Raw genomic sequence first — 15354 nt, 5'->3', positions numbered from 1 at the left:
GAATGTGTACTTAAGAATTAAAACAGTACTTCACAACTGGACTATTACTTCTAGTCGATTACTCAATCTAGATTTCCAATGTAGCATTTTTCTGAGTTTTCTAGTATAAGAATTTACATCTATCACGTGAATCGGTAAAATTCGGGTCTAATCGTGATGGGACTGAAGAGGGCTCTGTTCTGAAAAATATTCGGTATATTTTTACTTTTTAATAGCATCGCGATTGGACATTTGACGGTCTTGGAGTAATGTTACCATCATATTAAAAATTCCCGTTATTGCTGTTGTCTATTGCGATCGTAATGGCTAAATGCAACAATACAAAAAAATAAATAGCTGCTTATAAATTTTCTGTTTTAAAATTTATAATATCACAAGCTAGTTCAAAATTCGGAACGTTAAAATTGGTACATCAATATTATCTTTGAGTGACACATTGAAATTGTTTATTATATACGCCATAGAGAGCGCCACATGTACGCGTACGACTTAAAGTTTAAACCCACCTGACGCAAACTACGGTTAGCGTTCCTGCTGTAATCTGAAAACGTTACCGCTGTTAGAAGGCACACAATAAATTATATTTAAGGTATAAAAAAAATATAATGACGTAAGACGTTCGTATTAATAAAGGGTTTTGCCTTTTTAAATACCTAACTTAAAAAGTTGATGAGTTTAGAATTTCAGTTTAGTTTAGTACATTTTTAAACACCTTAAGACTTGATAGGATTTTGGTCTGGTTATAAATAATAAGGTAGCCGTGTAACTTTCTACTGAACTCCAAAATTCTAAAGTCAGAAAACACCAAAGAATCTGTAATGAGCCGTTCAGTCGTATGCCTAAAGAATTAAATATGATATAGTGTAAAAAATAAAAATAAAACAAAACACATTTAGCACAGATAAATTATATTTCACTTAATATTACAGTGTTAAAGCTCCAAATATCGGAAAAGGGGTGGGTTTGTTTAATTTATACCTAAATCTATTTAACAGTCCACTAGCGATAACGCCACTCGTATTTCTAACACAACACGTTTGAGTTCTGTCAACTTTTCCCTTGACGTCTAACGAGCGACAGTTCTTTATTTTGATGTGTATTTTTTTATTATTAGCACTAAATTTAGTTACTTCGAAACAAGCTTCCCTCTGTGTTTTCGTTGTTTTTATTTTCGGCAGGTTTCTCACTTTTGGTATTCTTATCAAAGGTCTTATTGGAACGAAAGAGAATTCTAGGTCGGTGGCGATTTCCTTTGTCGTGTTTTCGCTTGTCGCTGTTTCTGAAACAGAAATAAATAGATTTTATACATAATTTAAATTTAAATGTTTTTAAACAGTGAATACTAGATGTCGCTACATTATTATTAGATAAATCACAATAGTTTTATATCCTGTTATTATTAAAGAACCGATTTTCAAACCAATAGTAAATCTCCATATCTTCACCGATGTAAGCTTGTCAAGTACTTATTATATTAATGCCCTTCTTCGTTTCGAAATGTAACCCCGTAAACCTGTTACTTCACTTCTGTCAACGTTTTACGATATAATTATAAAGCCATAAAAATTATCAAGACTAACCCAACAGAGTGAGGGGAAATATGTAAACAATAATTTATCTCGTTTCCTTGGCTGGTGACAAATAAATTTTGTGATCACACATTTTAATTATAATTTACCTTTGACAGGAAATAATGTTCTCCTCGGCATTATCGAATCGCCCAGCATCTCGTACAAAGTATAGTCAGTCATTACGTAATCTTCCAAATACGTCGTGGGCTCCGACCTTAATAGACAGGTGGATGCATCCTGAAATCAATATATATTATAAAACAAAGTCTCTCGTCACGTCTGTCTGTTCGCGATAAACGGAAAAACTACTACACCGGTTATCAAACTGTTATCGCCACTCGAAAGCGTGATTCTCGAGGAAGGTTTTACATCCACCCAAAAATTAAAATCGAGTAAAAATATTCAGAAAAAAATCTGTTCAATATTAATTAGTGCGGAACAACAGTCAGATCATGTTGCCCTTCCCTGTGATGTTTTGTATCCAGGCATTATAATAAAACAATACAACAACACTGTCTAATATCTCTGAGGCCCTTCAGACGCGCCTGCACACATCCTAAAAATGTGCAAAGGATTTTCCACACTTATAACGAGCACGTGTCAACTTTACAGTATCATCCACGGATCATGGCACCTTCCGGTCCCTCCTTGTTTGCTATCATTCAACCCTCACCAGTATAGTCTCCCTGAGGCCGCCCACACGCGCCTGCACGCAGTCGTCCAAATGTTCCAGATGATCCCCCAGACACTCGACCAGCGCGTGTCGGCCCAACGCCAGCACGCATCGGATCATAGGAGCTGTAAGTCTCTCTTTAGTACCCTGAGATAAGTAGTCAAAGAGAATGCCTTTACCTGCAGAGGGAAGAATGATTGGTATGAGTCTTAAACCTTTCTTCATGTCAGCAAACCCGAATGGATCATTTTTATTATTTGCATGCCAAAGTGCTGCTATATGACATACTTAAATATATAATATTATCTTAATTAATATTGAGAGATGTGTATTTCAGAGTAACAAACTTATGACATATAGAAATAAAAACATACCTATGGCTATAAAAGATGGCCAAGTTCTTGTGATTTTAGTGAGTATGGCAACCATCTTCTCTGCTAGCGAACCGTTGCCCAAAATATTTGACACCATCACAGGGAACAGTCTTTGAAACTGAAAGATGTTTCAAAATTATTAATATATTTTATTTATGACACAGGCGGCAAACAAGCAGACGGCCTATCTGATGGAGGTACCATGGCGCATGGACATGGGCAACATAGTTTAGATGCATTGCCACCTGATTGGGGAAGAGAGAGAGAGGAAAGTGGAAAAAGGGAAAGGACAATGAGTTAGTCGAATACTATTTCACTTAGGCAAAAGAATTTTGTACCAACCTGTTGTTGTATGTTGGTGTCCAAGCTGCATGGGTTGGAACACAAAGCATCCACCATATCCAACACATTGGATTGCAACGGTTTCTTCGCTGGTACATTCAGGGCATTTAAATTATCATCGTTAAGAACTAACACAGCCAAATTGAAGAGGTTCGGAAATATGGGACCGATACGGGTGTTTGTAGCTAAATCTTCTACCGCAATCTCTTTAGGTTTCCTTTTCAGATTTAATATCGCTGGAAGTTGTGTAAAAATTTGTATTAAAAATATAATTATTAATTCTAAATAGACATTGGGTGGAATAATTTATTGTCGTAGTTGAAAACCCGATTCTACTCACCTCTAGCAATTTTTGTATAATAGTTTTGTAAGTTTGCACTTATACTGCTACTATTGTTTAAACACTTTTCATCTATTATCCACTCAACAGAGACTGTCGGCAGTGTTGAGAACACATAACTCTGCGTCACCATCGAGTATTCTGATATATTTATAAGATTTTCCTAAAAAAGAATTTATATGTTTTAAAATGTAAAACAATAGTGTTGCTATATATTAATTTTATTAATCAATTTTAATATAGTCATCACAAACTTACTACTTCACAGCACAATTTTTCTTCACCCACAGCTACATACTGTAGCAAACAAGAGCCGACCACAGGACTTGTGTCTGATAATGTAAAGACAGTGTTAACATCCCAACTGTCCACACACGACTTTTTCATCAACTCGCTGTGAAGGGCGATTGTCTGCAAATTTATTAGAAACTATCAATATTTAATGAGTTATAGTAAATTTGCTATTAAAAATTTTTTAAGTAATAATATAATTAATAATGCATTTTTTTATTTGTACTTAGAATAAATGTCTTTTCAGATGTCGTCAAATTCAGTTATCCTATGTTATGAATTGAATGCCATAGTTATATAAGTTGGGTTGTGGCGTACACTGATAACCTGCCGCAGTTTATAGCTGACGTCCTCAGCGAGGTTCGTAGCTGCCTCAGTATTAATTTCGGCTCCAATCTGCTCGGCCATGCACAGCACTGAATCTGCTCCGACTCCTGCAAACCTCCCTTGAGATGTCGCATCCTGTAAAATTTTGTTTGTAAAATTACACCTTTAGATAAAATTTGGTGTCATTTTCTGTGTGTTACCATTATTGTTTCGAGATAAAATATATCAAAATTGGTTTGATTTTTTAAATTTTGAAATAAATGCAGACTTTTTGGTAGTTTTGGTAAAATTTTTTTCATTAAAGCTATGGCCTAATTCAAACTGAATTCGTAGACTATTTTATAAATATTAATCATGTCTTTCTTGTAATAATTAAAAATAAAATTCTGAAGACTGATAATTTTATATACATATTTCATTGATTAAGAGTCAGATAGAATTTTTGTCATTTTTAACCGTAGCTGTTTTACATTTCATTGAAGACAAAATAAAGTGAATAAATTGTCACAAAATGATGTGAAATATTACTATGTTTAATTTTATATTTGAAAATAGCTAACTAGCTTGTAATTCAAACATTTTATAATTAGGTAATGAAAATAAGAGACCTGTTAAAATACCTACAAGAGGAAAATATGTATACCTAGAATAAAAACTCTAAAAATATTAATATCATCTATTAAAATTTTAGGTTGCTGTAGATGTTTGAAATGAAATTTATTAATAATGCTGACAAAAACTTATCTCAATGTACTTTATTACAGAGTTATGGTCATCAAAATATAAGGAGGAATAAAATTCAGTGAAGGTAAGCTAAGTCATAACATAACTTTAACACATTTATTAAAAAATGTTTTAGGAGGACGTGTTAAAAACGTATAGTATGTACCTTTTCAATAAGTGGCGGCGTATCGCACTGACTGGAACCGCCAGATTCGGAAGCGATGGATTTATTTTTATCACGTTCTCGACTATTGGTTTTCTTGGAATGATTTTTCGAAATTGTGGATATGTTAGACATCATACAAAAACACTAGCATGCAAATAGTGAATGCATGGCCAAGTTTAACCCTATCGAAGCTTAGTATGCTGTTGAATAGAAAATATCAGATGGCATTTAAAATCCTGACGAAAACCTAATAACGCGTTATTATGATGTGCAAGTGATTCTAACAAAGATATAATGTTGTTTAAAATGTCAAGCTCAAAACAGTCAGTGTCGAGATAACATAACGTACCTAAAGCTGAAAGTGGCAACTGGGACGTCAAGTGTTGTTTGTTGTGACATTGACAGATAACAGCTTATAAAAGAAAGCGTTCATCATAACGTTTTAGATTTCTTTCTATTTTTAATCGTTTGCAGAAATTTTTGAAGTTATATCAATATTTAGTACATGTCTATAATAAACACTAATTAATTCATAAATAATTATTTTATTAACTGGAATAATTTATTGTTGACAAAAATAAATTTTTAGAGAATTGTTTAATATATTGGTGCATTTTGGTGACTGACTAAGGGTGATTGTGAAAATCATTAAAAAGCGATGGAAACCATTTACCACGAGTTCATTCAGTAATTTTTATTTTTTACATTCAGTAAATTACTAAAATATTGATAATTAATGCATATTATTGATTGAAAATTTATAAAATGAACATACTTACTATCTTAATTTATTCTTGGTATTATTTTGGCAAAACCGATTATCACTTCTACAGTTACACGATAGATAAATATTGAACATATGATACCCTAAAGTACACGAAAGACGCATATAAGCAAGAATACTAATTGAATAGTAACCTATCATATTACTCTTTTTAAGTCTTACCTTAAATATGTACAATTTGACTCAAAACGAGAATAAGGACGAGTTAGAAATGTGGTCCTTATTTTTGGTGAAAAATTTTGAAAGTGATCCCAGTTGGATTCCTGTAATATTTATTACTATTCTAATTATAATATTCTTTGTTGGATTTACTGGAAATATTTTGACGTGCATCATTATATATTATGAAACGACATTACATACTTCAACAAATTTCTATCTCTTTAATATGGCAGTTTCTGATGCATTTGCGTCGCTTGGAATCATTTTAAATGTGTTTGTCTATTTTAGTGACGGTTTATTATATGGAGATATAGCTTGCAAATTGAATTTTGGTTTTGTTGTATTTTTATGGAATAACAGTATTTTAGTCATGACAATATTGTCAATTGAGAGATACATGGCTATATGCTGTCCCTTGCGTAAAAAAAGTTCACCACCTTTAAAATTAATCATAGGCTTGACATGGGTTATAGCTATTTTGGAGACGGCATCAGAAATTCCAACTGTAACCTTGATTAAGAGCAATTCATTTATGATATGCTATACAGTCCCAACAACATACGCAAGAATAATAAATGGTATCCTAGCCTTAGTCACATTTATTATTCCATTGGGAATTTTAATATACGTATATTCTATGATAGCATTTAAAGTTAAAATAAGTGATAAAGTTAATGTAGAAAGAAATATGTTTAACTACAGAGGTAATGGCGGTAAAGTAAATAAACTCCTAGGTAACTATTCAGAGCTTGCATTGTTTCTTAACTCAAAATGTTATAATTTGTTATTTAATAATTTTAGTACACATATTTTTTATATTTAAATGTTTTAGTTGCTATGATAGTATCATTCGTGATTTGTTGGTCACCCTGTTGCATACTACGAATACTTATATTTGGCCTAAATATTGAAACGCTCATGGAGTTTAACGTGGTAAGTTTTTTCACATTAAGTTTTAAATAAATCAATCTCAAGTAAGTTAAATATCTTCAGTGCTCTCATAAATATTATGTCATTATTTCCATTTAGTTTTTAAAATTACAAGTAATGTTATTCTATTTTCTTACCCCAATACATTATAAGAATTAATTAATTAATATTTTTGTTACAGCTTTGGGACATAGGATACAGAATAGTACTCATAAATAGTTGGCTAAGCACTATTTTAAACCCCCTGTTATTTAGTCTAATGTCTTCTAAATTCAGAAAAGCATTCAAGGTGAGATGTCTTACAATGTTTTGAATATTATTCTTAAGTGCTCAAGAAAACGTTTTATCTAAAAAAAAGTATATGAAAATTCGGGTCGAAAAGATATCTTGACCGCTTAGATAATAGATATCATTACCCATATATGTAGAAGCAAATACTAAACATCGTTGGCTTATTTGAAGAAAATGGGGATTAAGCAAGATTTTATCCGTTACATTAAGGCTTTTCATTTTTAATATTTTTGTTTGAAAAGGCTTGAAAGTAATTAAGATTTTTTTTTCCTACTAGAAAATATATGGGAAGCAAAAATTCAACAACGGCCTCGTCCAGACATCGCTATAGTACGATAACTACACTATTTGTGAACACACCTCTTAAAGCAAAAAACCGTTTTCTTAAATGTCGATGTAAAATAGTTAATAGAATACAACAAAACGTATTATCGTTTGGGGTTCTTTACCGAAGATATACGTTAACTATTAGTATATTTTTACATAAAACAGATAAAATCCAATTAATGTTATCACAACCTGCTAAGTACACTGTTTAGATTTCAATAAAGAAAATACACTGATTCTTTTATATTTTTCAAATAGAACCCTTATAGGTATGTTACGAAGTTAAGAAATTATCTAATTTTTTTATCCACTTGTGTTGACCAATGCTTTATCATTAAGTGTTGACTAAGGGATAAGCTGTTATACAAACATACATCATAAAATAAATCAAGGTCATTTTAATTAAATCGCTAATATTGCAACATTTATTTGTGTGGCCTAATTATTTGAAAGGCAAAACTAATGTTAAATATTTAAGGGAACTAACGAATTGTTGACTTAAATTTAATGTAATATTTAAACAATAAATAATAATTTTCATCTTTTATTACTTATTTAAAAAACCGCTTCCAAGACATAGCTCTGATCTTTTAACATTTACTTAATACGTTTTCTAATCCTATTGAGTCGTGAATTCTAAATGTTTAAGACACCCTCACAATAAACCTGCTTGCAATGATTAAACAGGATTAGGTATACTAATTATAAAACAATAATAATGGAACTATTCCCTGTTTTTAAACTTCACATAAATAGGATGGGTTGTGCGCAGCACCAGGTCTGTCCTGAATCGAAGTTCTGAAGGTTTTGTCACAGGCTCTATGTGGAATTGTCTTATCAAACTCGATAAAACCGTTTTCATTTCGAGCATCGCAAACTTTTGTCCTGGAAATGGGAAAATAAGATTTTTGATCTAACAGTAAAAAATATATTTATTTAAATACTGTCTCTCTTTTTATCTAAATTTGAAATAAATTTTAACTTAATAATAAATTGAAGTTAAAATTAAGTGCAATTAGTTCAGTTGTTGTTTCATTGCAATTTACAAATGTAATCAACATAAGACTGCAGTTTTTTCATTAAAGAAGGATAAACAGTGGCATTCATATATAGTTTTATTTATTCATCCACTGTACTATTCGTACTTTTCACTTTCAATATATTTAGAGTAACACTTAACTCTTATACTGTGTCGATAATTTGTAGCTTAAGACCATGCGACTATACAAACCTATACAATTTCTGGAACCAGCACTAAAAGGGATGTATGCGTATGGATGCCTATTCAAACAGTTTTGTGGCAAGAATCTTTCCGGAATAAATCTCTCAGGATCAGGGAAGAGATCGGGACGTCTATGTAAATCGTATATAAACAAATGCACAAAAGTATTTGCTGGGACTGTATATCCACCTGGAAGTTAATATTTTATAATAAATCTCATTTGACACAAAAATTTTAACATAAATGTTCTGTAATGATCATGATCGGATACTTAATATTGAAATGTTGTGTAAGCATTGTTATTGATGAAGTTCATATTATGAATATTGTACATTAGTTTAGTTATATTTATTATTCGACAAAAAACAGAATAATTTCAACTGTTTTTAAAAATATACAAGCGAAGTAAAGGACAAGAAATTTCTTAAGGATTACTTTTAAATGTTAATTACGTTTATTATAAATTATCGTCTAAATGACTTTTGTTTCATATCAATATTTATTCATGATCATTACTAAACTTCAACTACGTACATAGTATATAAAATAAAGTATAAATCTTAAATAATATATTCATTAATAAATAATAATTTTCATAGAAATAGTATATTACTCTTTCATTAAACCATAAAATGCTTTATGTGATAATAAAACTTAAAAGAAGACTTTGTTGTATAAACAATCAAAGGTCATATTGATGAAATCTTCTAAAAATAACTTATTCATTTATCTTACTAATAGTGTAATGAAAAATAAACTCAAATGATTTTGATTAAACTTGTGAGAATTGTAGCTTCAACATCAGAATAAGACAGCCAACAATATATCTGGAAGGGCTGTTACCGCAGGATAAAGGTACTATGTACGTGACGCAGACTGGAACTGACATAGTTTTTCTAACATATGTATTATTTTAATACACTTTATATAATATTTCTTACAGAGCGTAATTCCAACGTCTAAACGTAAAACGGAGAACTGATTTTGACAGATTTCGGTTTCAGACAAACATATTTATAAGTCTATTTCGTTCTATTCGCGAGCAATATTTGAATAGTTAGTGTTAAAGCAATAATGTTGTCGGTTGCTGATAAGCTAATTCTCTTTCAAACAGGTCAAAACCTACAACCTTGATAAAACGCTTTATAACCTTGAGAGCAAGGAAGTCAGACCAAAAAATCTGTAATCAAAGTATAATATTATATACCAAGATCTTTGTCTTAGTATATAATATTATACTTTGAATATGAACAAAATAGTTGTAATAGAAACATATAATAGAAGTCATTTCAAGAACGATATTGTTGGAAAATCTCTTATACCTCATGACTGGACCATGAGAGCGAAACATAATAGAACCTTGAAAGATTTCTGTCCCTGGATCTCTCATGGGGTGTTCTTCTTTTACCATAATAAGTAGCATATATCACCAAAACTTACTCCCTAATTTACCCAGAAACCCAAAAAATGCTACTCTCTGTAAAATTTATTTCTTCTAAATTTTGCAAACTGATTAGTTGGTTTAAAAGTTTTTCTTCGAGTTAGGTTGCCAGAAGGTACTCTGGTTGATGATAATTCTTTTATGAGATGTTCCTTGATTTTTTACAGATATTGAACTTTTGTCGGTATGTTATGAATTTAGAAAATTTCTTGTTCAGATCCCGATACTCCAGCCTAGTATTTTACGAACGTGGACTTCAAGATCAGGATCATCGAGACACTTGAAACTACATAGAGTGTCGCTTAAATAATGTCTATCTTATTTATTAAATAATTAATTTATAAGAAAACTTTTATATTTTAAGTTTAACCTTCCATATTGTAATGTTTTGACCCAATGTTCAGAGAGCTCTTTGGTTCTCGACAAAATTATTCTTTGGAGTTAAATGCACAAAAAATATTTATTCATTTTAAACATCTGCTTTGAACCTTCTTTTGTATTTGCAAGAATTTCGCTATGTATCCGTATAAGTAGTAATCTGACCGATCAAGGTATTGTACTCGTAGTTTAGAGTGTATCTCGGTTGATTCATGTGACACTCTCCGATAACCTTTAAAACTCTTGAAAAATGATATTAAATTATCATGTATTGTATTGTGTCTTTAGAAAATCCAAGGAAGTATAATAATCAAAGAGTCCTAATACTAGGTTGTTTTTCTATTGCTTCTCTTGTAATCGCAATATTCCATGAAGATAAACAACTTGAACACGAACGCTCTTTAGTCGTCAAATCAGTATGAAAGCCAATGCTATGCCATACGTTCATTAATTATCTCTTTCTTTTCAATATTACATGTTTTCCTTTGCATGCGCAGCTATTTTTTTTTAATTTTTTTATCAATAACGTATCAAACATAATTTGATTTCCAATATATCGCACTACATACTATTTATTAAACAAAACATTGCGTCGTCAACAATCAAAGAAAGAATGACTAAAAGAAAATAAAACAATTGTATTCTTCATGAAATTTAAGTAACGGTTTTTTAAACTCGCATTAATTATGAGACACCCTCTATAATTAAATCAGGAAAGTATTTAAAATAAATTCTCGTAACTTGTTCTTTGGCAAGTCATCTAAATGCTAACGATTAAGATGACTTGCGACAACTCTGGTATATTTTTATATCGCTTGGCAACCGTAAACTCCAATAGTTCAGGGTCTATTCATTTCAATCATCATAGAATATTTTCACTGTCACAAGGCAAATGCGGCTGGACATAAAAAAGTATACTTAAAACCAGTACATAAGTACTTACCCTGAGAAATTTACATTGGTTTCTAATTATTTCTTTTAGACAATAATATTTTTTAACACTATTTTATTGTATTTTGACATTGAAAATAAATATCGCTAAAATATTTGCATGACAAAACTTACTTAATACAGTCTCCTGAGTCAAGTTTCGAGCTATGAATGGCACACTAGGATACAGTCGTAGTGATTCCTTTATACAGCATTCCAAATATCTCATCTCATGTAAATCGGCCATGGTTGCTAAACGTTTAGAATCACTAAATATTTGCTCCATTTCTTCATATATTTTCCGCTGTGAATTTCAGACCATTTTCAAAGTCAAGAAACTAAAGAAACAAAAATACGGTATATATGGAAAACAGTTTTTACTTGAATTGCTGGTTCATTCGCTATTGCCATAATAAAGTAGGATAACGCCATGGCTGTAGTGTCGTGGCCCTGAAAAAATGTTTTATTATTATAACAGACTGAGTCTTAAGATAGATTCTCAAAACAATAAAATCGAACCTCAAACATAAACGTGTCCACTTCTTCCCTTATGCTTTCCAAATCTATATTTCCAGTTTTTTCATTTTCGAGAAGAAGATCTAACATCGTCAATTTCCCCTTTGAATTATCATACTCATCGCTATCAATATACTTACTGACATCAAAATTTTTTACAAATTCTTTCCTGTCGGCTATTATCTTATTGGTGAACGTATGCAATTCCTTTAACGCTGTTTCTTGTTCTTTTGCAGTTTTTGTCAGTTTAAAGAAAGGATCAAAATAAAGCCACACTCTGCACATTCTTTCAACAACAGCTTCGCCGACCGTATGTATGGATTTAAAATATTTTTGAGTTATTGTTTGAATACCCTCATTCCTTGTTGCGGGTATAGCGGTTTCTTTAAAAGTAAAATGCAATTATGCTATTAATAAAGTATACATATGATGTATTAAACAGTAATTACCTAATAACAAAATTATTTTAAAGAACTTTCAAAAATCTCAACACTGTAGTTTACCTAATAGTTTATTGGTAGGATAAAGTAGATACTAACCACACATAATATGTAATGTGGCCGAACATATCAATGGCAAGACATCAGTTTTGGATTTTTTCGTCTCTTCATGTACCTTTTTGATAAATTCTTGTGTTTGTTCAGTAAAGGTCGCGGAATATTTTTTTAATATATTGAAATGGAATGCTTTCGTTAATAGCTTTCTTCTTTGGTGCCACTTCAGGCCTAAAATAATATTAATGCAATTACATGGAAAAAGTTCATTTGGTAGATAATAATAATGAATTTTATTTGGTATGTAATACAGGTATTACAAAGGCATAGTAATAATTCTGACATGTATGTATTTCGAAGATACCTACCATTGCTCGTCAGAAGTCCCTCCCCTAGCCATGGCTTAAGAAAAGTATAGGGTAACTGTTTATCGTTATGTTTGGTCGAGGACAGTATGACCTGAAATATATTACAAAGTGCACTTAATATTTTTTATCTACCATATAAGAATTTCCAACTAATTTAAGTATCGTAGATAAAATCTTATGTCCTCAATAGTGTTTGGGTTATCTCGCAAAAGTTTTAAATAGATATGAAGTATTATTTATGTTAAATTATTAAAAAAAAAAACTTTAAAAAGTAAAATTTAACAAATTGACGAGGACAAATCAAATCTTTTCTGCCGTATTTTTTTTTTAAAGTAATATATTATCAAATTGAAATAGAACTGGAAAACCATATTCTAGCAACTCGGATAAGCTGATCTACTTTCAATGAATTAATTGATTGCTATAGAAATACCTATAAAATATAAACACAGAGTAAATTGGTAGCAATTACTAGTCGACGTAATTAACAACAGCTGCGTAATAAAACGTTAACATAAAAACAAGCAATGCTTTTTTCTGTTTACGTAATTAAAAGTTTAAAACAAGGACGGATAAGGAAATAATAAAAGGTATGATGCACAAACATATTCAGTGTAGCTGGTTTCTACATATAACTTAAATTCTATTATATACTTATAACACAGCCTACTCTCATGAGAAAGACTTTGGATGAAACAATGAGATCATCTTTACATAAGCTCTCAGACAGAGCATCATAATTTAGCAATTATCGACCTTTAAGAAGGTCGACTTTTGTCATTTATATTATAAGTCTATTAGAGGGGTCATCATCATAACAATAAAAAAGAGTTCAGTCAGGTAAGATAACAAAAGACAGTCGAAGGATCTTGTACAAAAAAAAATAATGAAATAAAAACAAGACCAATCATATATAAGGTTCCAGGTAGCAGCTACCATTCCTTAATAACATATTTGTATTTATTCCCAATATATAGAAATTACAAAAATAATCTAATATACCTATTCTTTTATAATTACAAATCAAGCAAATTTGATTAACCGACCATCCTGCATACACGATATCTTACTATCATTCTTTCTATACATGCGCAGTACAACAGGAATATAAGTAGGCGATAAACTTCCAGCTCAGGTCAACGTTTTTTATATTTTATCATCATTTTAATACTTATACAAAAATCTTACAACGTATCGACCAATCGCTTAAAGAGGGAACAATAGTATGTACGCAATAAATCTTTAATTTGTTTCTAAAATTTACAGTACATGCCAGCAGTTTTAAATATCTATTACCAATAATGTTTATTAACTTGAATTCTTAAAAAAATGCCTATAGAAATGTCAGCAATTACCGCTCATATATGGTTGGTAGTAAAGTAACATAATTACCGTTATCGTTTAATTAAATGGTTATAGGATTTTAATGCTAAGTTCAATGGTTGACTTAAAAATTTTATACCGTATAGTTTTCAATCAACTTTTTTATCCAATTTTACATGAACTAACTTTCGGAAAAGCTGTTGCTTATTGTAATGTTATAAATTCCCTTATATTTATTTAGGAAAATATTTAATTTTTTACCTCCATATCTTCAGGGCTGAAAACATTTACCGCTTGCACGGACAAAGCGTGCACTTGATTAAGCTCTCCATAGGTGTTGTGTAATGTTCGGAGATAATGAAAAAGATTTTCTAAAAATGAAATTTTAAAAATCATTTATGTGAATCATACTCATTAAATGTTTCAGTTTCCAAACGTATATAATCTAGACGTCTCTAAGTATATAATATAATTTTAATAAACTGTACTTACCAGGTGACAAAATATAAGGAATAGTGTTTCCAATAATAGGGTAACTCTTAGGTCCAGGAATCTTTCTAATAAGTCTTTTTGATCTGCTTATGTAATCGTGCAGCACTATTAATAAAATGATTGTTGCTAATATTAAAGACAAAAATAACATGTTGACGATAAGACGGCTCAAAGCAAATTGATTGTTTATAACTATCCTAGGGAAAATTGAGGTTGGCTTGAGTTACCATGTTTTTTTTTATCGATATTTATGTCGAAACGATTTAGATTTTGTTTTTGTATATGTGTTAATTTTTTTTTTAATTTGATTATACCACATTTAATATGAATAATTATATGTTTCTCTTGAGCGATTTCGTATAAATAATGAAGTATAAATAGAGGTAAACTATACTCGCATATTATGATTTCTAGGACACAAAAAAACTTCTATAAAATATGTTTCCTTATCCTCTAATTTAAAAAAGATTACCTCTAATCTACAGCAAGAATCCCGTGCGAAGTAAATAATGATCATCCGATGAAAAAAGTCACATTTAAGATAGTTTTGTGACGATGAGAAGATGAGATAAGATGTGATTAGATGGGATGAGATGAAGATGCTCTTTTTTTGGGAACAAATCTGTTGTAACTCTTACCTCCTTACTGTAGCGTCTTAAGAAACAAAATCTTGAAAAGTCATACATAAATAAATTGACCTTCTATATTGCACTTATTTCTTTTGAACATTAAACTTTTTACACAAAAATATAAAAGTGCTGCTTACTGTTTTTCTTTCAGACATTATTTTATGTCTAAACAACGTTTAAATTAGTGTTTTATTTAACTCTCCGAGTTACATTTATTTATTTATGTTTAATATTATTTTAAACCTTACAAGCTTTTGTAT

General features: G+C 30.6%; 2 protein-coding genes across 2 annotated transcripts; both read right to left on the bottom strand.

The window, feature by feature from the left end:
- Positions 1 to 891: 891 nt before the first annotated feature.
- Positions 892 to 5146, bottom strand: LOC116768498 (uncharacterized). Its single transcript, XM_032659232.2, has 9 exons — positions 4808 to 5146; positions 3910 to 4053; positions 3559 to 3711; positions 3301 to 3463; positions 2961 to 3196; positions 2619 to 2736; positions 2245 to 2423; positions 1679 to 1808; positions 892 to 1279 (listed from the first exon to the last, which is right to left on the bottom strand). Exons 1-9 carry the CDS (start codon positions 4940 to 4942, stop codon positions 924 to 926), a joined length of 1614 nt encoding a protein of 537 aa, XP_032515123.2. The 5' UTR covers positions 4943 to 5146; the 3' UTR covers positions 892 to 923.
- Positions 5147 to 7832: 2686 nt separating this feature from the next.
- Positions 7833 to 14650, bottom strand: LOC116768338 (cytochrome P450 4C1-like). Its single transcript, XM_032659029.2, has 9 exons — positions 14466 to 14650; positions 14235 to 14344; positions 12651 to 12741; positions 12328 to 12513; positions 11792 to 12171; positions 11654 to 11722; positions 11408 to 11576; positions 8533 to 8712; positions 7833 to 8186 (listed from the first exon to the last, which is right to left on the bottom strand). The coding sequence occupies exons 1-9, from the start codon at positions 14614 to 14616 to the stop codon at positions 8026 to 8028; spliced, it is 1497 nt and encodes a 498-aa protein (XP_032514920.2). The 5' UTR covers positions 14617 to 14650; the 3' UTR covers positions 7833 to 8025.
- Positions 14651 to 15354: the final 704 nt, after the last annotated feature.

Source organism: Danaus plexippus, chromosome 4 (genome assembly GCF_018135715.1).
Source record: "Danaus plexippus chromosome 4, MEX_DaPlex, whole genome shotgun sequence".
Classification (NCBI taxonomy): Eukaryota; Metazoa; Arthropoda; class Insecta; order Lepidoptera; family Nymphalidae; genus Danaus; species Danaus plexippus.
Note: the sequence above shows the minus strand (reverse complement) of the source record. Positions and strands in the feature narration are given on the sequence as shown.

What these genes read in the sequence shown, in the direction of transcription:
- LOC116768498 (XM_032659232.2), bottom strand. Translation starts at nt 4,942, where the DNA reads ATGATGTCTAACATATCCACAATTTCGAAAAATCATTCCAAGAAAACC. An exon ending in GCCATCTTTTATAGCCATAG is followed by an intron (nt 2,424 to 2,618) that starts GTATGTTTTTAT and finishes TTCCCTCTGCAG; the next exon opens with GTAAAGGCATTCTCTTTGAC. An exon ending in GCCTCAGGGAGACTATACTG is followed by an intron (nt 1,809 to 2,244) that starts GTGAGGGTTGAA and finishes TATTGATTTCAG; the next exon opens with GATGCATCCACCTGTCTATT.
- LOC116768338 (XM_032659029.2), bottom strand. Translation starts at nt 14,616, where the DNA reads ATGTTATTTTTGTCTTTAATATTAGCAACAATCATTTTATTAATAGTG. An exon ending in TCCTTATATTTTGTCACCTG is followed by an intron (nt 14,345 to 14,465) that starts GTAAGTACAGTT and finishes TTTCATTTTTAG; the next exon opens with AAAATCTTTTTCATTATCTC. An exon ending in GGGACTTCTGACGAGCAATG is followed by an intron (nt 12,514 to 12,650) that starts GTAGGTATCTTC and finishes ATATTATTTTAG; the next exon opens with GCCTGAAGTGGCACCAAAGA.